The sequence below is a fragment of the Peromyscus leucopus genome, chromosome 7, assembly GCF_004664715.2.
Source record: "Peromyscus leucopus breed LL Stock chromosome 7, UCI_PerLeu_2.1, whole genome shotgun sequence".
Classification (NCBI taxonomy): domain Eukaryota; kingdom Metazoa; phylum Chordata; class Mammalia; order Rodentia; family Cricetidae; genus Peromyscus; species Peromyscus leucopus.
The window spans coordinates 35,591,521-35,619,117 of record NC_051069.1 but is presented as its reverse complement, the minus strand read 5'-3'; the positions used below and the strand labels follow the sequence as shown (position 1 = coordinate 35,619,117).

Sequence of the window (27,597 nt, the reverse complement as noted above, 5' to 3'; positions counted from 1 at the left end):
ACCTCTTCACACCTGCATTACCTGTTACAGCAGACACTTACTTAACAGGTGCTGTTGAAAAATTGAAACGTTACCAGAGTGACTGCAGATGAGTTTGGAATTTACTTTAATATAAATGTGAATAGCCACATGTCTCAGGGCTGTTATATTGGCCAAGGCAACTTTGGAATTAGGGTGTGCAGGTTTTTCTGCTGTGTAGTCCCCAAGACTACATATACCCTCTAAAACATTTTTAGGCAGATAGTAAAAATTTAGACCAGGGGCTGGAGAAATGGCTCAGCAATTAGGAACATTTGTTTCTATTACAAAGGACCTTGGTTTGGTTCCCAGCAACCACATAGTGGCTCACAGCTATTCATACCTCCAGTTCTAAGAGATCTGTTACTCTCCTCACCTCCGTGGGCACCAGGTAAGAAGGTGGTGCACATAAATACATGTGGGTAACAATCATACACACAAGAAAATAAATCTAAAAAATTCTAAAATTTTATAGGGAATTACTAATACTTAAAATACTAAACATGGTTTGGGATGAGTAAGACAAAGATGGCTGTAAAATTTATGAATAATGTGCTCTGAAACTAAAGAATCCTTGTAATATTCTTGTGTTAGCAGATTTATGGAGTAGGAAATAGTCTAGTTACATTTGAAAGAGGCAATGTCTTGAACCCATTGTTGCTTTAGTTATTCTGAATCAGAGGCCAAACTTTATTCCTAAAATTAAACAGTGGGTTGATACTAATCTCCACGGTTTTCAGGTCCCTGATCAATCAGCAGAGGAAAGCCCTGGGTAGCTTTTGGATATCTTTCTTGCCTGAAAACAGTGGGACTCAATCCTTGAGATCCAGTGTTTAAGTAATAAGGTCTGAAATGAAGACCTTCATTTTTCATTATTTACCGTAAGTATTTGAGAAGTACAGTGGTTGGTGTGCCTTTACCTTACCGGAGTTCTACACTGAAGAACCAGTTACTGGGTAGTGAAGTTTGTGTGGTTGTGTTGGCATTGATGTGAAGCTGATGTGGGCTCTGCAGTTGTAGTGCCAAGCACATGGCATCCCAGGCTCTCGGCTTTCCCTGAAGGTAAAGTGGTGCTCACTTGGGCAGAAGGCAGTAGATAGAGTAGATGAGTAGTTGTGTGGTTCTCAGGAGTAATGTAGTCTGGATCCTTCTAAATAGTGAAATTGTTCCAACTTGTTGTTTTGTTTTGTTTTTGAGACAGATGTTCTCTGTGTAGCCTTGGCTGTCCTGGAACTTGGATTTGTAGACCAGGCTGGCCTTGAATTCAGAGATTCCCTGAACTCTGCTTCCTGAGTGCTGGGATTAAAGGCATGCTCTGCCACCGCCTGGCCGTATTAGAAAATTTTAAAGTGATTATTTAAAAAGCAGTGCCTTTTAATTAAAGAACAATTTGCTGTGTAGTACATGGCCTGTGGTGAAGGTGTGATTTAGGATCTGTGAATGATTGCTTCATAGTATCTTAAAGAAATATCTGAAAGAGTAAACTGGTAATTTCAGGATGGCATTTGAGTGAATGTGCCAATTCTAGGTAATTTTTTTGATGAGTTGCGTATTTTTTGTAGTATTGAACTGTACTTGTGTAAATATCTATAATTGCATTCCTTAAAATTGATTTTAGGAAAACCCAAAGTTGTACATCTTTATTTGACTACAACCCACAAGAAGAATATGTTTTACTCTGAGGACTAGTACTCACATTAATATAACGTGTACATATAATAGAAATAAGTTTCAAAAATAATTACGATAGCTTACACTATATAGTGCTATGATAAATGTAGCATTAAGCATGTACCACAGTATACTAAGTGCTTTACAGACGTTAACTTACTGATACTTTGTGCACTTTACTCCAGTAGGTTCTGTCCTATTTGAACATAGAGCAGCTTCGGAGCCTCTTTAATAACTATAGATATGGAGACACTAACAGAGATCGCCCTGCCCCTGCTGTGCCCTATTTGTTGCCCCCTGGCATCACACTGCTGCTCCTTCTGTCCTGTCTTTGCCGGTGTTGGTCCCCTGGTAACTCCACCTGAGGTACTGCTCATCATCCATTCCGTAGCGCAGTCTAGTGGTCTCCAAACATTGTACACTAAAAGTGATAGGAGGAAAATGAAAGGAAGGAGGACACTGGCAGCTCGGGGTCCTGCTGTCCCCACATGGAGTATACTCTGGAGATGGCAGAATAGAAGAGCTGGAGAGACAGGAAGGGAAGATTCACAGAGCCCCTTCCTCCGTGGTCCCACCCCCCAAGCTTTACATTGGGGAGAGAGGCCCGCCTGACTTCCTGTCTGTGTGTGCTTCTCATGAACCAGCCTGTTACATTAGCAATTCTGTGGGTATGGTTCTTTGCGCTCTTGCACTGCAATAGAACAGTGGTAGGTGTCAGCCTTTGCCTTGAGTCTGCAGCAGCAGCAGGGACCCATTCGCAGGGTCATGGAGTAGCCCAGAGATACTTGAGGCCCCCTTGATAAAGTTTGCTATAAGGTGACACTAGAGGGGCCAGAACACCACCTGTTACTCTGTGTCCACAGACTAACCCACCCCTTTCCCCAGACTGGCCTTCCTCACATGTCCCTTGCTTGAATCCATCCTTTTGGCTGAAGGCAGCCCCTGTTCAACCATCTTACCAGCCACCCTCTTGCAGCACTATGACCCCCTCCCCTTCCTGCTCCCCATTTACTCCCCTTTTTTGGTAGTGGGGCAAGATTTTGCCTTGTAGCTCAGACTGGCCTAGAACTCACTGTGTAGCTCAGTTTGGTATTGAACTCATGATCTTCCTCCTGCCCCAGCTTTCTATAATACTGGGACTATAACCTGGTACCAGTGTGCACTGTCTCTCTAGCTCTGATGTGGGCTGTTGTCATAAGGCCCTGAAATTGACTTCTCAACCCATCCTACAGTTTGATACAAGAGAACCGAGCTGAGCTGTAATCCCAGCATTTGGGAATAGAGGTGGGAAGATCACCCTGAGCTGTATGGCATGAGACCCTGTCTCGCCTTCTCCTTTACCCACTCCCTAACCTCCCCCCAAAAGACCTGGAGGATACAGAGGTGAAACCAACATTTTTCATTCTGCTCTTTTTGAAAATTTTATTACATTTATTTAGTGTGTATATGGTGTGTGTTCTTGGGTGTTCGAGTGCCATGACACATTTGCAAGTCAGCACAACAGCTTTTGGGAGATGATTCTCTCCTTTTACCAATGTGGATCCCAGAGATTGAACTCAGGTCGTCAGGCTTGGTGGCAAGCACCCTTACACACTGAGCTGTCTTGCCAGCCTTGTACTCTTGCTAACATTTTTTATTTTATATTTAAAATTGTTTATTGTGTATGTTTGGGCTTTTTGCCTGCATATGTGTCTGTGCATCACTTGTGCCTGGTGCCTACAGAGGCCAGACAAAGGTGTGTTTCAGGGATCAAACTTAGGTCAGCAGACCAAGTGCTTTTACCTGCCTGCTGATCCATCACCTTCGCACACTGTGCTCTTCTAGAGTTATTACAACATGGCATGAAGTCCCAGAGTCTCCAGTGGAACACTTGGTTGAGTGAAGGGCCAAGGAAAATAGTAGTAAGAAGAAAGGAGACTGGTGAGAAACTGGAGGTCAGGTGATATACCAGGGAAGTGGGGCTTTATCATCATGTAACAAAGCGTTTCCAGCCACCTACTGCTGTGGCCACCCTTCATTTTATAGCAGTCACTAGCAGCAGTGTGACTAGGAAGGCTAAGAGTGGAGGCATGGCGTTCACTTGGAAGTCATCCTCGCAGTGAGTTCGGCGGATGGGAGAGCAGAGGCAGTGGCAGCTTGGAAGCAGAGAGCAGCTTTCATACCTGGCTCAGTTGTGGAGGCATTTGTTGGATCTTCACTTGTTCTAGAACTGCCTGTCTACCTCTGCCAGTTCTTTGCTGTGGTCCCAGATGACCTTCGTGGGACTTTATGGCTAAGTTTTAGGCTTCATTACTCACAACCCAGGGAGACAGAAATAGAACACCATGTCAGGACAGCCCTGCCCTATGGCCTGGAAGATACATTCTTTTAGCCTCCAGTCTGTCTGGTGTGGACAGAAGGTAGATTATCTTACCCTTTTTTCTTTCTTTTAACATTGCCAGAGGGTAAGAACTAAATTCAGATCTAAGATTTCAGTTTAACAAATTGAAAGTATTTTGAGACATGATATTCTGGCAGGCCTAGTACTCCCTAGGTGGATTGGTTAGCCTCGAAGTTGCAGCAGTCTTCTGTCTCCACCTCTGGAATGCTCAGATTTAAGAGTGTGCCACCAGGTGGGGCTAGATTTCATGTGTTGATTGTCATACAAGTATTCTTTTATCCCTAGGTTGAGATACATTAGCACACCAGTTCTTGACTCGTGGGTCTCAACCCCTTGAGTTGAATGACCCTTTCACAGAGGTCACATATGAAATATCCTGCATATCAGGATATTTACGATTCATAATAGTAGCAAATTACAGTTATGAAGTACCAGTGAAAATTTTGTGGTTGGGGAACTGTTTTAAAGGGTCATAGCATTAGGAAGGTTGAGACCCGCTGCATTAACTGTATTTTTTAACCCTTGTGGGAAAGGCACGCCCTACCTTCCACCCCACCCCCATGCTATGGAAAGTCATGTTTAGAAAATGAAATAAAATGGGAAAGAACTCTGAGTTTCAAAAATAACTAACAAGTACTACTAGTGCTTTGGATATTTATTTATTTATTTGTGATTTTGAGGCAGAGTCTCACTATGTAGCTCTGGTTGTCTTGGAACTCTCTTCGTAGACCAGGCTGGCCTCAGACTCACAGAGATTCACCTGGTTCTCCCTCCTGAATGCTGGGATTCAAGACATGCACCACCAAACCTGGCAGTGCCTTAGATTTAGAAGAGTTTTTAGGGTTATGGGGATAATTTTATCACTGTAGGGGGGAACTTATGCACCATGTTCTATCTAGTCTGCAAACTTTTGCCTTTGCAGAAACTTCCATATTTAAAATGGATGCTTAATGAGCCAGTGCCTCTTATGAATATGCCACAATTATTTGGAGTTTGTAATCTGTGCTGAGCCTTTCCACTGTTTTGATACTAGGTGAAAGGTATCTGCACTTGGGAAAAGACATATATTTAAATCTTTGTAATTATCACCCATTTGTAGCTTAGAATCCTCGAGAGCCTGTGGAAATACTTTGTTTTTCTTGTCACTAACTGAGTGTTACCTTTTCACTTAGGATGTGCTATTTAAGCCTTGGGGAAATAATAAATCTGTATCTGTTCTCAGGTATTCTAGGAATAGCAGTCATCATTTCAGTTTTCTGTGTGTTCTCAGCTCTGTTAATGAATAACATAGTTTGCTCTAGCAAATAGTATTGATTCGGTGTAATTGATAGAGTAGACAGGAAGTTGTTTACTTCTGTGTTTTCTAGTTGTTGTTCCTCAGTCTGTGAGACTCCTTTATTGTAATACTCAAACTTCTGAAATTTATAGTACTTTTTCTCCTTAGGTGACTTCATTTATTCAAATGTGCCAATTATGTTTATAAGTGATGTTAATCAAACCAAAATAAAAGTTCATATCAATCAAAAACTGCTTTTTATTACTTATTTAATTTATAAGTATTTTTCTTTCCATGGAAAGATTGGTTTGTAATTTATAAAGAAGACTGTGTTAGGACAGCAGGGCAACCTTCTATGTTATATGTGGTATCTGAACTACTTAACACACAATCTTAAGGAATGTTTATTCACTCATCCATCAAAGATTTATGGAGCCATTTTCATATGCCAGGTATTGAAGACACCGTGAGTATATCAATGCAAATAATATTCTAGCTCAGGTTGTCTTTACTGTGTAACTGATGGCTGTGAACTTCTGTTTGGCCCACCTTCATCTCTCATATTCTGGGATTACAGGGTTTTTACCAACCTGGTTACAAAACTGATTTTAAAAAACAAAGCACAGATCCTATATTCTAATAGAAAATGATAATATTTATGTTCTTGCAGTGATGGGGGTTGAGCTTAAAGCCTTGCATCTGCTAGGTAGGCACTCTATCATGATGCCACATACTCTAGTCCTGAGAAAATAGGTTTATTTAAAATCGCTAATTCAAACGAAGTGGTTTACTCCTGTAATTCCAGCACCTGACAGTAGGAGGCAGAAGAGTTTGAGTCCAGCTTGGCTACATAGTAGAAACCTTGTTTCAAAAATAAGTAAGAACAATTAACACAGGAAGGACAGAAGCACCTCAGATAGGATATTTAGTGTGTTATTGGCCTTAGTTTGAACACCATACTTTTGAACTTTTGTCAGAGGAATAGGTCCATTGGCTTTTGTTTTGTTGAGAATGGTTTTCATGCTTTTTAAGTCTTTTTTAAAATATATATTTATTTTATGTATATGAGTGACTTGTCTTCATGCACACCAGAAGAGGGAATCGGATCCCATAACAGATGGTTGTGAGCCACCATGTGGGTGCTGGGAATTGAACTCAGGACCTCTGGAAGAGCAGCCAGTGCCCTTAACCTCTGGTCCATCTCTCCAGCCCCTGTGTTTTTCAATTCTTTCGCATTGTATGCATCCAGGTGACCCTGAGATTTGCCTCACTGAGCAGCAAAGTACTGTGTTACTGTTCTGCCAGTGACTGGTGCAGAGTACCCACATTCTCTTGAGGCAGGTTCCATGCAGTGTCCAGTCTAGAGCCAAGCCAGGCAATTCTCTTCCTCAAATTAGGAAACAGCAGGTGGGCTTTGAGAGGTCAAGGTTGTGCCCATTTTAGAACAAAATAAAATATTGTTTTCCCTTTATATAACAATGTATCCATACTACAAAACTAAGAAAAAAATAGAAGTTTTAGTTTCTTCACCATAGTATAGCCACACATTCCTAAAATATTCATTTTTCAACAAAATTGGTAAACCTTTTAATTTCAGTATATTTTCATGTGTCAAAAACAAGAATTTTGGGCTGGAGAGATGGCTCAGCAGTTAAGAGCACTGGCTAATCTTCCAGAGGACCTGGGTTCAATTCCCAGTACCCACATGGCAGCTCACACCTGTCTTCCAGTTACAGGGGCTCAGACACCATCACACATACATACATGCAAGGCAAAACACCAAGGCACACAAAATGAAAATAAATCATTAAAAATTAAAAAATAAAACCAAAACAAGACAGGAATGTGATGGCTTTATTCTATTAAACTCCAAGAAACTATATGGGCGATTCATGTACATTTAAATTTTTTTTTAATCTTTTGTTTTTCAAGACACAGGGTTTTCCTGTGTAGCTCTGGCTGTCCTGGAACTCACTCTGTAGACCACGCTGGCCACAAACTCACAGAGAGCCACCTGTCTCTGCCTTCCTAGTGCTGAGATTAAAAGTGTGCACCATCACCCAGCATCTCTTGATGTTGATTACTGTAGTAAGGTTCTTTTTGTGGTTGTGAAGGATGTTGAAATAGAGTCCTTTTATGTAGTCCTGGCTGGCCTTGAACTTGGGACCATTCTCCAAGTGCTGGGATCACTCCTGGTGGTGGGGTTCATTTGAAGGTACCATTCACACTTGATTCTTATAGTGTGCTTTGCTATAACACCTTCACTTCCCACTTTGCTGTACTCGAGTGTACCTTTGTTCATAAGCTCCTCAGTCTGCACACATTGCGGCTCTATCATTTTGTAACAGTTATAATAACTAATATGTGTTGAATCAAAGCAATTAGCTACATTGCTTTAAATGCTCTACTTCTCATTTAATGCTCACAACAAATCTGTGATGAAGTCCTATCTTCAGCTCCGCCGTACAGATGGAGAAATTAAGGCACAGAGATGAATTGGGCTAATGTCACAAAGCTAGCAGGTGGCAACAATGGAATAAGCAGTCTCACTCCAGACCCTGTGTTTATGACAACTTGATTTCCTCCTATAAATCACCAGCCCACTTTCTTTAAATTTGACAACTACAGTAATGTTTTTGGAGCATAAAGCATAAATGTAATACCCAAACCTTATAGTAGCATCCAGATGGACACACCACTGTGCTTACATATTTTTTCTTTTTTCTATCTCCTCCCACCCCCCAACAAAGCAGGGGTCCTCATTTAGCCCAGACTGGCCTCAAAGTCAGTATGTGGCTGAGGATGACCTTGAACTGCTGATTTTCCTGTCTCTTCTCTAGTGCTACAATTATAGGCATTTGTCACTACTTCTCATTTGAGTAGTGCTAGGGATCAGACCCAGGACTAGACTACATGCATGCTAAGTAAGCATTCTACCAACTTAGCAACCGAGCTACATCTCCAGCCCTCTTGGTATTTTTCCGTGTGTGTGTGTGTGTGTGTGTGTGTGTGTGTGTGTGTGTGTGTGTGTGTGTGTGTGTTTCTGAGATTAAACGCAGGTCCTTTTATATACTGGGCAAGTGCCTGTATTTCTCATTGAATTGATTTTCATCGTTCCGATTTATGGAATATTAGAGCTTGCTATATTCTTTCTTATTTTATGATGGTAAATCTTGTATCTCACTTGAAATTAAGTATTGATTCCAAATAAATGTTGTGTGGTTGATCAGGGAAATACAGTTGTTCTCCAGAGTCATTTGGGTTTGAACTCCTCAAGAATTCTTGTAAAATAAAAACTGGCACCACATCACTAGAGAATGTTTGAATCTAAGGCTGCTTTTTGGAAGTCTGTGTCATGGTTGGGCATTAAAGCCAACTCTTAAAGTGAAACCAATGAAGATTTAATGTGACAATATAATGTGCTTGCTACATTGAACATCCATCTACAGCAAGACATATATCAACTGCAGATATGTCCAAGACAGAGGCCTTAACTAAAGGGCATATTTCATCTATCCCATGAGAAGTGGAAGGCTTAATGAACCATTACATCCGAGTTTTCTCATCACTTATGTTTTAAATTATCAACATAAAAATAGATTTTATTATATGAATATTTTGCCTGCATATAAGCCTATCATATGCATGCAGTGCTAGAGGAGGCCAGAAGAGGGCATCAGATCCCCTGGAACTGGAGTTAAAGGCTGTTGTAAGCTGCCATGTGGTGCTGGGAATTGAACCTGGATCCTCTAGAAGAGTAGCCAGTGCTCTTAACTGCTAAGCCATCTTCCTAGGCTCCATAAGTTTTTTCTTCCTAGATCCATCCTTATTATCAATGCCATCATAACTTTGAGCTGTATCATATTCCTTCTTATGTGTCAAAGCTCATTGTAAACAAGTTTTGGGTTGCAAAAGAGGACTTACTCAACAACAAATACAAGTTCTGCTTGGAAGTTTTAAGGAAGAATTTAAAATGTGAAAATAAAATTAAAGTCTTTATTATAGAAGATTCATTGTCATTCATTCACATCTCAAGTCAACTCCTCTTAAATGAGGCGCTTGAATTATAGCAGAAGAAACATCTACAAGGTACCATTACTTTTTGACTGTTAAAACAAGTAAGTATGATGCTTACTTGCCAAAGGATGTTATAGATTATGGCCATTTCCTCATGCTTTTTATTATTTGCTGTATGAGTAAATGGTTGGAGACTTATCTCCTTAGCAATAAGAATGGAGATGAGATGAACTATAGTGTATACAAGTTGTGTTCCACACAATGGCATTTTTGTCGACAATGGAGATGCACACAGAGGCAGTCCCATTATAATGGAGCCAAAAATTTGTTGTCGTTTAGTCAAGTTGTTGTAGCTATCCTTATGTTCCATGACAAAACATGACTCAACATGTCGTGATACTGGTAGAATGAACCTACTCTTTTGCCAGTCAGTAAAAGTATAGACAGCCAAGCCGGGGCTTTCGTCTGCAATCTGAGCAACTGGAAGGCTCTCCTAGTTTGCTTTCTCTGTTTTTTGATAAACATGGCCAAAGCAATTGAGGAAGCAAGGGTTTAATTTATTGTTACAGCTTACAATCCATCATGAAGAGAAGTCAGGGCCTGGACTCATTTAGGAACCTGAAGACAAGACCTGAAGCAGCTTCCTGGCTTGCTCCCTCTGGCTGGTCAGTTTGCTTTATTATACCACCTGCCTGGGTGTGGCATTGACCATAGTGGGCTGGGCCCTCCCACATCAATCAAAGAAATGTCCCATAGACATGCCATAGGCCAATCTGAAAGAGACCTTTTTTTCAATTTAGGTTCCCGCTTGCCAGATGTCATTAGCTTCTGTCATGTTGACAAAAAAAAATTGGCTAGCAGGGGAGGCTGATGCAGGAGGATTTCTATGAGTTCTAGGGTACTCTGAGTTATAGAATGAGACTATCATATAAAACAGCAACAACAAAAAAGATATCATACAGTCTCACATCTAATTATGGATAGTACATAAGACTTGAAAATGATAGTGTGCTACTGGTGGTGTAGTTGTGTACTTTATAATCATTTTATAATGTATTAACTTAAAGTCATTACTGTAAGACTCACTACACTGGCTGCTCCTCATATACTAGTTAAGAGGCCATGTACAATGATAGACCCATGCCTATTAAGTTTGAGTAAGTACACTATAATTTCTGCTCGTGACAAAATGATCTAACAGTATATTTTCTTCTCTTTTTTTTTTTCCACCCTCAGACAGGGTCTTATGTAGCTCAGGCTGATTTGAAACTTCCTGTGTAACTGAAGATGGCTTGAGTGAGTGATGCTTCTGCCTCCACCTCCCAGGGCTAGAATTACAGGAGTGTACCCACCATGTCCTATGCTGATCATCTAAATTTCTTACAACTTTCTAAATAAGCTTAGGTTACCCCAAGGCAGAAACTTAGAGTAAACTTAGAACTTGCTCTTCTGTTAAATTTTCATAGAAATGGTAAAAGACCTCATGCAGTTTATAGTTTATACCATGTAAATACAAAAAAAAAAAAAAATCTTTACATTTTTAGAACTGGTTAAATCTTGATTTAATGTCTAGGCCTAGAAGTCTTTTTTTCTTTTTCCTTTTTTTTTTTTTAAATCTTCAAATTGTGTATGAGTGTGTTGCCTGCCTGTGTATCTGCAGCATATATGTGCTGGTTGCCCTCAGAGGTCAGAAGAGGACATCAGATCTTCTGGGACTAGAATTATAGTCAATGGAGAACCACCATGTGGGTGCTAGGAATTGAACTTGGGTCCTCTACAAGATCATTCAGTGCTTTTAACTACTGAGCCATCTCTCCAGCCATGGGGTAGATGTCTTGATGGGGGATTCTAGTAGCTTAAGTTTTTAGGTGAGCTCTTATGGATGTCAGGATTGATTTCATAAATACATAAACTTACTAGTGGAAATACTTATTATAGGTTGTCTTTGCATGTTAGATGGTAGTTTCCAGTAAGAAAACAAGTACAGTTGGCGGTGGTGACGCACACCTTTAATCCCAGCACTCGGGGCAGAGGTAGGCGGATCTCTGAGTTTGAGGCCAGCCTGGTCAACACAAGGTGTTCCAGGACAACCAGTGCTACACAGGGAAACTCTGTCTCGAAAGAAGGAAGAAAGAAAACAAGTTCAAAATGAGATAATCACGCGGACAGCATATGAAAGGGATTAAGTGGCCTACTATTCATGTTCATTTTTAAAAACTTTCTGGGTGTGCCCCACAGTGCTTGTGGATGTCAGAGGACAACTCTGCAGTTGGTTCTCTCTCCCCCTTTGTGTGGTTCTGGCCATGGAAGTCAGGTGGCCAGACCTCTTGAGCAAGCATCTTTACTTCATGAGCCTTCTCATTGATCCGGTGGTTTCACTTTTAAACTTGGAATGAGTAGAGCCCACTTTTGTGTTTCAGCAGCAAGATAATGTTACTACAATAAAAGCTGGTCAGGATTTTTATTGTTATTTGGGTTTTTGTTGTTAGAGGAGTGACATGATTATGGAATCATAATATAAAGTGTTTGTATGGAGCCTTATGTTTTAAATATTGTGTTATTGTTTACTTATGTGTATGTGTCTGAGGAGATCAGATGGGTGTCCGATCACTTGGAGCTGGAGTTACAGGTTATTGTGAGCTTCCTGATGTGGATGCTGAAAATCGAACTCAGGTCCTCCTCAGGAACCATATGTGTTCTTAACCCTTGAGCCATTTCTTCCGTCCCATGTGGAGACTTTAAAAAGGGGAGGAATGGGGCTGGAGAGATGGCTCAGTGGTTAAGAGCACTGGCAGCTCTTCCAGAGGACCCGAGTTCAATTCCCAGCAACCACATGGTGGCTCACAACCACCTGTAATGAGATCTGGTGCCCTCTTCTGGCTTGCAGGGACACATGCAGGCAGAATAGTATACATAATAAATAAAAATTTTTAAAAGGTGGGGGGGGAATGTTTCTCTCTGCTATGCTAGAAGTGCTTTTGTGAATGTGCCTCCAGCCTCGTTATCACCTATTAGTAAATTAGTGACAATTTTAATGTTATTGGAATACCACTTGGAGTCAGAGCCTCAAGTGTGAAGTGTTGAGAAAACAAACACTTGGGAAAAGATTCTGATGTAACAACTTTAGAGGGATGCTTTTCCCGGAGTACCATCCCGTATGGATATCACACCCTGTTCAACGTTCCCTTCCAAGTTAGGCTCCATTATAAGTGATTCCCTAGCATGCCCGGGAGTCCATTCCCAATCTAGCATATATAGCATTTGCCTAGCTTTTCCATAGTACTTGCCTGTTTTGTTGGAGTTCTTTAGTTTTGTTTTGAGATGGGGTCTTAGGTAGCCTAGACTGACTTTGTATTTCCAGAATGAATGAATTTTAAAATATTGCTTTTTGCCACTTCAGAGAAACGAATTGTTGCTTATCACAGGAAAAAAAAAAAAAGGCCTTAAAAAACAAACAAACAAGTAAAGTGAGATCTTTGTACATTCTTTTTGTTTTATTGTGGTAGGGTCTGGCTATTTAGCCCAGGATAGCCCAGAATTTTCTATCCTCCTGCCTCTACTTCTCTAGTGCTAAAATTACAAGTGTGCACCACCACATCTGGGATACTTTTTTTTTACTTAAATAATTGATTAAAATGAATTGAGAAACCAAACAATAAGATTTTTTTTTCTGAATCAGATACTGTTCTCCTTTGTTTTTATTTACTTATTTGTTTATTGTGAGCTTTACTAACATTCTTGGAAAACAAAACAAAACAGGAGATCTGGGTGCTATGTAGCATGTCTTTGGCTCCAGCTTATGAGAAGTTGAGGTGAGGAAATCTCTTGACTTTGAGTTTGGCATTGGCAACACAGTGAGACTGGCCCTGAGAAGATTGCACTCAGTTTACCATGTATGGCGGTGAAGCCCTCACCTGCCGGCGCTGGTTGTGCCAGTCTTTAGAATCTCTTCCGAAGCCTGTCGTACAAATGAAGTCTGCTTATCTTAGACTTCCTAATACCTACCATGGTCTTTATAGAAGAAAGCCTGTGTGCTGTAGCACAGCAGCTTTGAAGCAGAGGTCTATGGGCTCCTCAGAGATGGTGTGACATTGGTAATGTGAACATTTTCCTCAGGAGGGGATCCACAGCCCTGATAGGCTAGGACTCTCCTGGATGGAAAAAGGGAAAGCAAAGAGTTTAGAACAGAAGGTTTTTACTTGACAAAGCTTTCTCTTAACAATAGAATGGTGGGGGTGTGGGGTGGGGAATGACAAAACTTTCCTATATTTTTTTCTTAGTCTTATTTTTGTTTGTTTGTTTTTAAATGATTTAGTCAATTGGAAAGCCAGTTTGCTAGATATCAATGTACAGAAACCCAATCTGATAAATACTAAGATTTTTGCCCAAATGATTTTGTTTTAAGTACTTTCTACCCCCAAATTTGCAATTGTATGTCAAAAGATATAATTGCAAATTTATGCTTTTGTTTTGTATTGGTTTGATTTTTTTATTTTTCTTTTTTTATTTATTATTATTATTATTATTATTTTTTTTTTTTTTTTTTGAGACAGACCTCTCTATCTCTGGCTGTCTCGGAGCTCTGTGTAGACCAGGCTGGCCTAGAACTCACAAGAGATTCTCCAACCTCTGTCTCCCAATGGTGGTATTACAGGCATGTGCCAGCTACTGTTAGCTTGTTAGGCAAGCACTCTTTCAACTGAGTTACATCCCCAGCCCCCAGATGTTAGTGTGTGTGTGTGTGTGTGTGTGTGTGTGTGTGTGTGTGTGTGTGTGTCTGTGTGTCTGTGTTGCTTAAGATTGAACCCAAGGCCTTATACATGCTAGGCAAGTATTCCACTGAACCTTTTGAGTTTTTACTAAACTTTGTTTTTTGTTGCCTTAGTTAAGAGCCACTAGTAGTAATTATAATAGGAGTTTAAAGGAAATAAATCTATTTTACAGAGACTACTCATTTGTCTTAGTCAGAGGTATTAGTTTGGTGGGTTTGTTTCCAGAGACAATGTCTCCTTATATACCAGGCTGGCCTTGAACTTGCAGCAGCCTTTCTGCCTTGCATGCTGGGATTATAGATGTGAACTGCCATGCCCAGTTTGAAGTGTTATTTTGACACTTTTTATAAGAAAACCAGTTTTTGGAGATTCGTTTCCTGTGTAATTCCCCATCTCTTGGTGTATATGAGTTTTGAGGACTTGTCTTAAGCGCTTGAGTGAGAGGAGTTTTGGGTTTGTCATGTTCAGGTGGCTGCTGGGTATGTTCAGTGTGGCCATTGGACAACTGCATCTGAAAAGCCGTGCACTGCTGTTCTTTCTTTCACACCATTTCCTGCTGTTCTGACGGAGCTGTCCCCCCTCGGGTGTACTTGGTTTCACCTGACATCTTAGACAGTGAAGCCCGTGTTTTCTAAACAGCAGGTTTATACCGCCATTGTGACTGATTACTGCTTCTCCTCATCACATACTCTGTTCCACTTGCTCGCAGCTCTGTTAGAACAGTGGTTTTTGCATAGTGACTGTTTTATTAAATGAAGTGGGTTAAGTGTGGAGCCAGTAGCAGAATTCTTGGCCTATGCCTGAATGAGCTATTTAGTTTGCCTCCTGTATTCCCCAACCAGGGAGGAACTAGCTCTTCCCACTTCCTGAGTGCAAGAGCAGGATTAGAGGACACTGAAGTAAAAAACTCCGTCTCACCCTTAGTAACTTAATAATGCCAGGACAGGCTTTGAAGTCACTGGCCCTGCTTGTAGATCTTATTTTCCAAGCCTTTCGGTATTTGATTTGCCCTTTTCTGAACTCTACAATTTCCCTCTCTTGTAGCTGGTTCGATGCCCAGAACTGAACGCTGTGCTCCAGCTGTGGCCTCACCGGTGCTGAATAGAGAGGAAGAGCCACCTTCATAGCTTACATGTGATTCCTCTGCTTATACAACCCAATGCTGGATTTACTTACTTTGGCAAGATAGCTGCATTGTGCACTGTATTTAATGTTACGTGTACTGTAACCCTGGGTCTTTCTCTGCATTGCTGCCGTCAACCCCAACCCTGCCAATCTAAAACTCCTGCCTCTGTTTACCTGCCCTCCTCCTCGTAGACTCCCCGTGCATTCATCCACAATGAATGTCATCTTTTTATTCTCCAGTTTCCTTTTACTTTATCTTAAGCTCTGGCAAGACTTTCACTCTGTCCTATAAATTGTTGCTGTCAGCCAGCTTTTCACCCTGCTTCGGTAGTGGAGCACCCCTCAAGCCTTTTCTCTGGTCCTTGTCCGTTCGTAGTCCTGAAACCAAGCATTTGCTAAGGTGGATTGATAAGCATTCACCTGGAGTTTCTGAATCAGGTACTGGGAACAGCTCTGGTTTGGCCCCCTGAAGTTGTTACCCTGCTTAGTTCTGTCTAGATTTCCTTACCTCCTCATGACCTCTGTCTGGGTGGATAGTATAGTCTTACAGCCCCTCCACCAGAGAGAAGATGAAAACATGCAGTCAACTTACCAGAGAGATTTCTCACAGTAAGGAAGTTAACTATTGTCTTTTAGTAGAATAGCCTTTATTAGTTTTAAGTTTTTCTAATTAGAAATTAAATTGAGGTAAATGAAGAAAGTGAAGGAAGATTTTTTTTAAATGTTGAAGTAGGCCGTGGTTCACCAAGAAAGCCAAATGGTGTGTCTTGTTGGATTGGTGGCTGACTCAAATGGGAGCTGCAGCCTCATTTTCCTGGACTCTAGAGCATCATGATGCCTGATTTAGAGAACGTTTTTAGTTGGTTTATTTAGGATTGTTGATACAGCCGCCCAGTCTTTTAATTATATGCTTTGATTAAGCATTTAGAGGATAATGTATTGTATAATCTTTTCTGTGGGTGGTAAGAATTGGAAGATCTCCAAATGTCCTTTTTATCTATGTCTAAGCCCTCAAGTGAATCCCAGTGGGTCTTAGGGTAGCAGTTAAGCCGATGTTTGAGTCAGCCCCTCACCCCCACCATCTTAGTGGATGTGCTCTGTTTAAGCAGACTGTTCTTGAGTTTGGGGTATTTATTAGACCTACAAGGTACTGTTTACATGTATTTGTATTTTGAAGGAGAGGAAGTTGATTTGGAAATTTTTTTAATGTCATTTCAGTATATCAGATTATTATGGTTTTAGACATTACCAAACACCTGGTAGATATCAGCACACTGTAAACATGTGTTACAGGTGTATACTGCAACTAAGAGGTGTGTAGAGCTGTCAGAGATGGCTGATTTCAGTATTCACAATTACACAACCAAAGGAAATGATAAGCTCAACTTGGTGGGCTTTGAAGAATGTCGTTTCTCTGGTTCCTCCCCATGTATATTATCACAATTTGCTAAATTTATTTTTGATCAAGAGAATAAATGCTTGCAAATATAGGAAGGAATGGGTAGACTTGCTTGTGCCCATGTCACCTCCTCACAAGTGTGGCATCTTCTCACAAGTGTGGCACCTTTCTTGAAAGGAAACGTTAGCTTTGTTCCTTGGCTTCTGGAGTAACCCAGTGACAGCCAGTCAACTGGACTTTGGTGTTCCAAATGCTGTTCTGTAGGCAGCCAGTAAGCAGTGAGAAGGGTCGGCTTTCCATCTCCATTTATGGTCTCAGAAGGGGAAAGGGACAGGACTGGGACTCTATTTACAGTCCTTAGGAATCAAGTGGAGTGGTTGGGGTGTTCTTGGAGGCAGAAACTAGACATTGTAAGATAAAAATAAATTGTCAGGGGTTGTTTGTGATTCAAATTCCAATCTCTGAGGAGGCAGAGGGTGCTGGGAAAGGGGAGTATATGCAGGGTCAAGTGAGATTTGCAGCGCTTCTCTCCGTTGGGAGATTTGACCATGACACACATTTTCCAAGTTTATGTTTCTGGATTGTTCTAGAAAGTTTTGTCCTATGGGGTCATGATTCTCTGTTGCAAAAAGAAAGCTGAGAGGATTTTTAAAGGGTTTATGGGAAGCCTCGGTTCTGTAAGGTATTATCATTTGAGGTGGTGGGAGAGATGCTGTGAAAGTGAGATGCTTGTTTGGGGGTTCAAGGCTCCAGGGAGGGTGACTATGTCTGAGGGAGATGATCATGTCTCATGCTTTTATTATTCTTTTTGCCTGTTTGGATTTCTGGCCTCAAGGAACAGAGTTAAAGAGTCTTTGAGGGAGTGTCTGCAGATTGTCAGCTGTGGTTTAAAGGTACTCCACTCATGGAGAGCCCTAAAGACTCAGACCTGTTTTCGTTTGGTGAGATAGATCATGTATTAGCTTATGGAAGGCAACTTCTCCTTTAGGAGAATCTTACAGACTTGATAATATCTAGTTATCGATAAACTAGTTTTAACAGTTAAGTTAGAAAATATTTAGGAGCCACCATGGAAAGGGGATTTTGTCTCTCAAGAAAATTCTGAGTGGAACCCCATAAAGTAGAAGAGTCATTAGAAGGAGGGAAGGGCGGCAGAGTCAGTAGAGCCTGAATTGATTTATCTTTTGATGGGTCAAGTAAGAGCATAAGGTGTGTACCATTAAATATGGGAAACTGGGCTAGTCTGAAATATGTAATAGAAACAAGACCACAAAAAAACGAGAGTGAACAGGCAGCAATGTTCCCCAGTTTTTGTCCTTGAACTTGCATGATGGTATTTATTTGTTGTGTGTCAAGCGACAGAAAGAGTGAGGTAACTCCCCTCACCTCCGAAGAGAGACTGTTTGGCCTTGTTTGTTGGTTTGTTTAGCTGGCAGTTTCAGTTGGTAGACTAGTAAAATGTAGGAATTAATGTACTACTTCTTGGTCATTGTGTTTGAGACTGGAGACTTAGGACATTATTGATTTGATTTCTGCTTAAATTGTAGAAGTTTTTACCATGACAGAGTGAGTTAGTGAGGACCACAGACGCTGTAGAGACCTGTTTTGTTAGCTACGTTGTCTAGGCAACTGTTTTCCCCTGTACTCCTTAACCAAGGGTAAGGAAGGTGTTCTTCACTTGGGGAATTCTTCTTTCTGTCCTCTTTCCCTCACGTCTTCCAAATTCTGGGCACCACAGCTCTCTCCTGGGGCAGGTGTGCATCCTATTGGCTGGCTGGTATTTCTTTTTTTTCTCCCCCTTACCCTTTTTAAATGGGGGAGGGGGCATAAAATATGTGTATGGGTACATGCAATAATGTTGTAATGTTTCTTGTTGTTTTAATTGATAATTGCAAAATAATTGTTTGAATTATAACATGTTTGAGTAAATGCTAAATTAGTATTTTTCTAATATAATAATGAATTTGAAATCTAGCATTCCTGTAACAATGTGTCTTTGTTTGTCTGTCTGTGTCTGTCTGATAGTAATTAATATCTGTGGTCCGTATCTGGAGGAGGAAGTACAGCTTTAAAGGAATAACAAAAGACTTTGTGTCTTAGACCCTTCGCAGGTGTTACAGTCGGGTGAAAGAACATGGTGTTGGGAAAAGAAAGAGCAGTTACACATTTGAACAGTTGGAACAGGTGTTTGGTCAGGGAGGATGGGATGCTCAGCCCTGCCAGCCTGTACTTATTAACAGTAGTGGCTTGTACCAGGAGCTGGAGTCAGATGGCAGCACTATGGAGGACTATTCACAGGAGGACTGGGGAAACCACAGTCAGGATCTCCATGGCTACCCAACAGATCAGGAATTGGGTAAGAACACCAATGCATGTGCTGTGTGTGTGTGTGTGTATACCTGGTATGTGTACTGGTATCTCCTTGCTTATAGTGTTGTCAGCACAAGGCATATTGCTAAACTATTTGAGCCAATGTGGGTATCCTTGGCTTAGCATCGAACTGCCAAGTAGTGCTTGGTATTGGTTACTTGGTGGTTTGGGTACCACTCAGCTCCCTGAAGATAGGAGAATTCCTAATCTGAGTCATACAAGGAGGTTCACTGACAGAGTCTTCTGCAACTCAAAATATCCTGCTCTTTGTAGCTCTAAGATTTCTGCCAAGAGCACTAACTCTTGGTCCAGCTCCTGTAAATCGACATTTGAGTGGCCGCATTGAGAGGATACATGTAGATTTTGTTTGTTGCATCTCTTTATGTCAAGTATTCCCATTTCGACTCTTACTTGGGAAGTACTGGTCCGGTTTTAGCTGTAGCCCGTGTGCATCAGCAGCAAGTTGTGTGATAAGTAAGTCAGGAGTAAATGGCCTCCCCTTGTGCTGTGCTCAGATGACTTCTGAGAAAGTGCAGGCCGGATTGACTGTGTACATTTGTTTCCCTTCCTTAAGGAAAAATTATAGAAATCTTGCCCAGTGACAGAGAAATAAAGAAAAGGGGCAGACTGTTAGCTTATTTTCTATTAATACTACTATAACTTCTCCCAAATATGGGAAGGGAAAAAGAAAGAGGCTTTCCAATTGTCAAGATTATCAGCCATATGTAAGAAAATGAAGATTGGAAGAATAAGAATAGATGCTAAATGATCTTGCCGTTCCATCTCACAAGAAGAATAAGGCCTAGACTGCTGCAGTGTCTCATGACCCTGTTTGCTGTGAAGAGTTAAATCACCCAGACCTTGAGAAAAAATAACATGCAGAATATGCTGATCCTCGTATTTGGGAGAGTAATTACTTACACTGTAAAACCTACGTAGAAAAGCCTAAATAGAGCAGAATCGTTTTCATTCTTGTTCTTTTAAAATCATGCTTGCAGTGAAATTAAGCTTTAAGCTCCTCGCCTGAAATCCACTGGTGACCTTGAAGAATTTTATACTTGGAGAGCCTGGTTTCTGATCTTGCATATAAATGTTCGCATCTCATTATATAAAGTTATATTTTTAAGTCTGGTAGAGGGCAGTATATAGAGCTATTTATCCACATAAATGTATGCCACCACTTACAGAAATATGTTTCAAAATTCTTTGTTTTTCAGATGAAATGCCAGTTTCAAAGAGAACGTTAAAAATAAAACAAGAGTCTTCTGAAGAAGCACAGTAAGTAGATGTTTTGTTTTTTGTACCAGTGTGTCTTAAGTTTAGTGACCTGGGAGGATCATGGGTACCTAGGCATGCTGTAGAAACTCCAGCCTTACCACCATGGAAGCATGTCTGCTCATTCTTCTTTCTACCACTGGGGACCTGAAATGCCTAATTTTATGCTCAGGAAGAAGAAAAAAAAATGTTACATGAAAATATGTGTTTCCCTGTATGGACGTGCTTGCTAAGAGATAAGATGAGCCACAAGGACTTGAGTTTAAATGGCACTGGGTGGAACAGTAGAAAGCCAAAGGAGCATTTAAATTCTTTATAATATTGAGAATCAGAAATTAAGATCTTAGATGACTGACCTACTTATGCGTGTAGAAAACAGCTCCTGGAGGAAGGACTGAGGAGGTCCAGGATGGAGCCCCTCACTGGCCCAACTGTTGTTCTTACCCCTGAGAGTTTAATACCATCTGTTACATTCACAGTTTTTAATGGCTTCAAGTGAGTTCCTTACCGAAGCCATTCAAAAGAAAAGCTAAAGTCTGGGGCTAAGTGAAGAGCACTGCTCACTCATCTTCTGGTAACCATGAACTCGTAGTACCCATGCCTTGTGTGTTGCATTCCACATGTTTGATCTTGACGTTTGAGAGACAGGAAGAGACAAGCTGCCACTTGTCACTAGCCTTAAATCCTGGCACTTTTTTGGCATTGGATCTTCAGAAACCAGGAAGTAGGCAGTTCTCAGGGACTACTCAAATAACTATGGTGCCAAATTGCTCCAAGCTTCTGAAATACCCTCGTACTGAGGCCAGTGGGACTCTTTGGTATGCTGTGTCCTCTGCTGCTCTTTTTCTGGGTGCCAGCTCAACTAGGAGTGCGAGGTTCTGAAAGAGCTTCCAGTAGGCCAGTTACTTCTCAGTTTAATACTTCTTAAATTCCTTGCAGTGTCTAACTAGTGCTCATAATGTGAAGGGTTGGATAAAATAAAAATAACCTGGATCTGGGCCATGGGATGGGTTTTGTTCTCTCCCTCTCAGCATCTGTGGGGTTAGTTAACTAACTGATCCATGCTTCACAAAAAATATTCACCTAGTCATTCCACTAACTTTTTTTTTTGTAAATATCTGCTGTATGCAAAGGATTATGATATTTCAGTGAACAAAATGAACAAAAATCTCTGCCCTCAACTCCATCTCCTAAATGTAGTCCTGCCTGAGGTCATTAAGGGCTGGAGAGATGGCTTAGTGGTTAAGAGCACCTCCTGTAAAAGCCTGAGGATGGCAGTTCAGATCCCAGCACCTGTGTAAGAAAGCTGGGCATGGTCGTGTTCTCACCTGTAAAGCTAGCACTGAGGGAGAGAGAGCCAGGGCAATCTCTGGGGTTGGCGGCTGCCTCCCTACTCAAGAAATTAATGCTCCAGCTTCAGTGGGAGACACCGCCTCAAAGGAGTACAGCTGACAATGGCAGAGGAGGACATTCACGTCCTCTTCTGGCTTCTGTACATGCATACACACACACAGGTGTGCACAGAAGGATACTCACGTCCTCTTCTGGCTTCTGTACATGCACACACACACAGGTGTGCACAGGAGGATACTCACGTCCTCTTCTGGCTTCTGTACATGCACACACACACAGGTGTGCACAGGAGGATACTCACGTCCTCTCTGGCTTCTGTACATGCACACACACACAGGTGTGCACAGGAGGATACTCACGTCCTCTTCTGGCTTCTGTACATGCACACACACACAGGTGTGCACAGGAGGATACTCACGTCCTCTCTGGCTTCTGTACATGCACACACACACAGGTGTGCACAGGAGGATACTCATGTCCTCTTCTGGCTTCTGTACATGCATACACAGGTGTGCACACAACAAACACACATTCACACATACAAAACTTTAAGAGAAGGAAATTTTAAAACAATTTGATGGCTGTGAAAGATAATTTTCTTTTCAAGTGTTGTCCCAGGTACATATCTGCCTCACAAAGCATCACAATCAAATAGTGTAAGTGATCGAGTGAGTACCTTCATGTTTCCTGAGGAGAGAAATAGTTCCCAGGAATCCAGTGCTTTCATGTAGGTGCCTGCTTGGTCACTGTGGAAGAAGATTCTAAGCCAGACTCATGGGTGAAGGATAAACTTAGGGCACTCTTAGGTCCCAAGAAGCAGCTGAAAACACAGTGTTAGCTTTTTGCATTTTGCAAAGATAGGCCAATGAGATAAGAGGACACACAGAATGGCTCTGTGAGGCCTCTCCAGACTGTTCAGAGCTCTCTAGAAGAGACAAGATTTTAAAAGGAAAGTCTGGAGGACTGGGGCTCTCTTTTGAAGATGCTGTTAGCAGAGGACTGGAGAGAAGCTTGGTGATTGAGTGCTTGGTGCTCTTGTAGAGGCCTCAAGCTGAGGTGCCAGCATTACTGTCCAGAGGCTCACAGCTGCCTCTAACTGCTAGGCCTCCACCAGCACTATGTACACTCACTGCCTCCCCATCTCAGATAGTAATAACAAAAATACCCTTAGCAAATCCCCTGTTCTTGATTGTGGGTGTGGAATGAGCACTTTAATAGATTAAACTTATAATTAATTTTTGAAAATGTAGTAACTTGATTGCCAAATTAATATCTAATAAGCCAGTCTTACCATATCAAAGTTTAGCCATACTTAAACATTTTAAAAAATATTTATTTTATTTTATGTGCACATTTGCCTGTGTGAGAGTGTCAGATCCCTTAGCACTGGAGTTACAGACAGTTGTAAGCTGCCATATGAGTGCTGGGAATTGAACCCAGATCCTCTAGAAGAGCAGCAGCTAGTGTTCTTAACCACTGAGCTATCTCTCCAGACTCCCCCCCCCCCTCTCCTTTTTTTTGAGACAGGGTTTCTATATAGCCCTGACTATTCTGGAACTCACCATGTGACCAGGCTGGCCTTGAACTCAAAGAGATCTACCTGTCCCAGTCTCCCAAATTCTGCGATTAAAGGTGTGCACCACTATTCCTATCGAGAAATAACTTATAATTGCATTTATGTAAATTACATGAAGTATCAGTCAGTACATTAGTTAAGCAGCCTATGGAACAAGAATTTCATAGCATGTTTTATCTTGATCTGCTAATTATGCAAGTCATAACTGAGACATTTCTGTAATTTCACCTTTAATGTTTTAACTTAAATCTGAGAGTAGTAATGAGTTCATACTAATTCATTTAATTGGAAATGGCATATTGCTCTTGTAATAGGTCCTTAGTCATAACCACTGAATTATTTTCCTCCAGCACCTGTATAAAAATTACTGGACTGTCATAAATCCCATGTTAGAAAGTAAGGTGTTATTTGAGGCAGCACTGGGGCTCTGTTAAAGTAGCCTTTGCTTTTTGGCACTTTGGTCTGAAGGCTATAATTAGGGTTATCATAGCCACTTAAAAAAATCCGTGATCTGCTGGGCAGTAGTAGCATATGCCTTTAATCCCAGCACTCAGGAGGCAGAGGTGGGCCAGGTAGATCTCTGAGTTTGAGGTCTACAGAGTGAGTTCCAGGACACCCAGAGCTACACAGAGAAACCCTGATCTCAAAAATCAAAAACCAAACCAAAACAAAAAACCTTCATGATCCTGAGTGGGTCAGTGGCGGCATTTGATCAAGCCTGAAAGCCTGACTCCAGTCCCCAGAATGCATGGAGAAGTAGGAGAGGAACTACTACAAAGTTTTCTCCTGACCTCCACACAAGTGACGTGGCACATACCTACACACAATAATTATTTCTCTGAAAGCTCATGGTTCCTGGAAGCTTAAGTATTTTATATTTATTAAATTTTATAGAGTGAGACCATGAAAAGCAGTTTGTTTTTAATTCTAGGGACTTGATGGAATATTTCTGACATTTAATGCAGTGATCTTCCAGTGTGAAAGGAAGCCTTTCTGAAGTGCTTAAATGTAACATTTTACTCTTGTTGGCTGTATTTTAAGTTATAGTGGTTCCCATAGTGAACGGTCTAGGCATTGAACATTTCTATCATAAAAAATTCTGTTAGATGTTGCTGCCGATTAATTAATTTGACTGTTAATTTCTCTTTCTAGGAAACGAGACACCATGCAGAATATTGTACAGATTTTGGAGTCAGTGCAGTTGAAATGGGAACTGTTTCAGAGCTGGACAGACTTTTCAAGACTCCATCTTTCCAATAAACTGGCCATTTTTGGAATTGGCTATAACACCCGCTGGAAAGAAGATATCCGTTACCATTATGCTGAGATCAGCTCACAGGTGCCCCTTGGCAAGCGTCTTCGGGAGTACTTCAACTCTGAGAAGCCTGAGGGACGGATAATTATGACCCGAGTGCAAAAAATGAACTGGAAGAACGTGTACTACAAATTTTTAGAGATCACCATTAGTGAAGCTAGATGCCTAGAGCTGCACATGGAAATTGACTGGATACCCATTGCCCACTCCAAGCCAACTGGTGGGAATGTTGTTCAGTATTTACTGCCAGGAGGGATTCCTAAAAGTCCAGGTCTTTATGCCATTGGCTATGAAGAATGTATTGAGAGGCCTCTCTCACCAGATGTGGAGCGCCAGGCCCTGGACCCAGGAAAGGAGGGCCGGGTTGGCCTGGAAACCCTCTCTGCACAAGCCTCATTACAGGTGGAAATAGAGCCCACCCGGATCGTCTACTGCTACCTCGGTATTGCTGAGGTCAGGACTCTGCAGCAGTGCTTGTTTTTACATTTTCAAGCAAATACCAAAACCTTCAGTAAAGATTGGGTTGGTATTAATGGGTTTTTGTCTCAGAACTGTATTGTGGATCCTGGGATTTCCCCCAAATCCATCTATATCAAATTTGTAGAAGTTGAGAGGGATTTTCTTTCCGCAGGCTCATTAGTTGAGTGCCTGGAAAAAGCCATCGGATACCCCTTAAAATTTAACAACTGAATGTCATCCTTCATAAGGATTTGGGCGTGTGCATTCTTCTCCCTTCTTCCCGTTACCCAGACTACCCCGCATCCAGATGCTGCCATCAGACTCTTCATGGGAACTCTTTCCACGATGAGACCAATGCAACCTCTAAGGAATCATAGTAGACTCTGGGCAGAAAAAGCAGACCTCACCTGAAATGCTCATTTTGAGTAAGCAGGTCTTGCATGGTGGGTCAGTTCTTTTTTAAAAAAAGAAAACATCAATTTTTAAATGGATTTTAGAGCCCTGATATAAACAAATATAGGTACATTCCATATTGGACAAAACTTATACTTTGAGTTTCATATGAAATTGAAAATTGTATTTTTTTCACAATGTTTCATTTTTACACATCTCTATAAGTATTATTTACAACCTTGAATAAATAAGCAATAGATAATGGCAAGTAAATCTTGAGCCACAGCAAATAAGGCTGTTTTTCAATATTACCTTTAGCTACTATTGTATATAATTTAGAGTTTCATTTTTTTCACCAACCAAGTGTTTTGCTATTTCCAATCAGTGTTGCCTGCAAAGACTTTTGTTTATGTGATGTACAACTTTTATGGTTGTGTTACCATTTAAATTAAAAAAAAAAAAAAAAAAAGAATTCCTGACCTTTTGGGTGTGTTAGTTGAGCTTTTTTGTACCAGAGTGTGGCTGCATTGATTGTGGGGAGTATGTCCAGCTTTGCTTGAACAAACCCAGGCAGGGATGTGGCCCAGAGCTAGTGCTCATCTAGAATGCACAAGACCCTGGGTTCAGACCCCAGTACTGGAAAGAAAAGAGTGACCAAACCAATCAAAAAATGCTGTTTTCTCTCTGTATTAACAATGGCCATAGTCATTTTTTGTCAGAGTTCCAGAGGTCATTAGGAACAACACTGTCTCTTACTAGAAAATGACTGCAGTGATATTCCTTCTGACTTAGGAGTATACATTTACAGGGCACTTTGACTCCTCGTCTCTTTCACTTAGTAATTGGCTAAGTCTCCTAAGTGCTGAAAGGACTTGCTGCCATCTTGCTTTGTCTAAAAAAAGAAGTGAGGAGCCAGTAGAAACACAATCCTAATGCCTTTGGAAAGCGATCCATGAGAGAAGAAATGGGAAGGTGTCAGTCCATTAGGCAACGATGCATGCACAGACCTTACCCAAGACTTCAGTGGGTCAGGCAGCACTCCACCTGGAGGCTGGCACGCTTGGCGGAGAAGGGTCTCTAGTAGTCAACGGTCACTTGTTCTCCTGGCAGGAACTTGCTAGTTTGGTATTTGTCTTTAATAGTTCCTCAACATCTCTCAGGCATTCTGCTTTAAATGGGCAGCAAATCCAGATGAGAACTCTTAAGTCCCTGATTTTCTTTATTTTTTTTCTTTATTAAGAAAGTTTTTATTCATTTTACATACAAACCACAGATCCCCCTCTCATCCCTCCTCTCATTCCCCCCTCAGCTTTCTCCCCCAACCCACCCTCCGATCCCCTCCTCCAAAAAGGTAAGACCTCCCATGGGGAGTCAGCAAAGCCTGGTACATTCAGTTGAGGCAAGTCCAAGCCCCTCCCCCCCCTACATCTAGGCTGCCAAAGCATCCCACCATAATGGGTTCCAAAAAGCCAGCTCATTCACCAGGGATAGATCCTGATTCCACTGTCAGGGGCCCCTTAAACAGACCAAGCTACACAACTGTCTTCGCTTATGCAGAGGGCCTAGTCCAGTCCCATGCAGGCTCCACAGCTGTTGGTCTAGAGTTCATGAGTTCCCACAAGCTTGGTTTAGTTGTCTCTATAGATTTCCCCATCATGCTCTTGATGCCCCTTGCTCATAGAATGCCTCTTCCCTCTCTTTGATTGGACTCCTGGAGCTTGGTGTGGTGCTTGGCTGTGGATCTCTGCATCTGCTTCTACCAGTAATAGATGAAGGCTCTATGATGACAGGGTATTCAATCTGATCACCAGGGTAGGCCAGTTCAGGCACCTATTGCTAGTAGTCTAAGCTGGGGTCAGCCTTGTGTATTCCTGGGAACTTCCCTAACCAGGTTTCTCCCTAACCTCATGATGTCTCCCTAAGTCTCTGATACTCTATACAGTTGAAATTAAAATCACAAGCCAGGTGGTGGCGGTGGTGGTGCACACCTTTAGTCCCAGCACCCAGGAGGCAGAGGCAGGAGGATCTCTATGTTCTAGGATAGCCTGTTCCACAGAGTGATTTCCAGGACAGCCAGGGCTAAACAGAGAAGCCTTGTCTTGAAAAACCAGAGGTAAAATAAAATTGCATATTTAAATTATTTCCCACAACTCACAAAGTGAAGTCAAATCAGTGACTTTGCCCCCTTTTTATTTTGA

At 41.4% G+C, this 27,597-nt stretch overlaps 1 protein-coding gene across 12 annotated transcripts in view; it reads left to right on the top strand.

Annotated features, from left to right (window-relative positions):
• Msantd2 (Myb/SANT DNA binding domain containing 2) overlaps nt 1-25,880 on the top strand; it is a 35,013-nt gene extending 9,133 nt beyond the window's left edge. For 2 of the 12 annotated variants that reach the window (XR_005091979.1, XM_037207606.1), the window contains one exon: nt 15,179-18,562. Coding sequence is in view for 9 of the 12 variants with exons in the window: in XM_037207606.1 (XP_037063501.1) it covers nt 15,179-15,235 (57 nt within the window). In the remaining 3 variants the exon portion in view is untranslated. Of the gene's footprint in view, nt 1-14,132; nt 18,563-18,758; nt 19,015-20,245; nt 20,307-24,384 lie in introns of those variants that run through there. The other 10 variants (XM_028859463.2, XM_028859467.2, XM_028859464.2 and 7 more) reach the window with 10 other exon arrangements.
• The last annotated feature ends 1,717 nt before the right edge of the window (nt 25,881-27,597 follow it).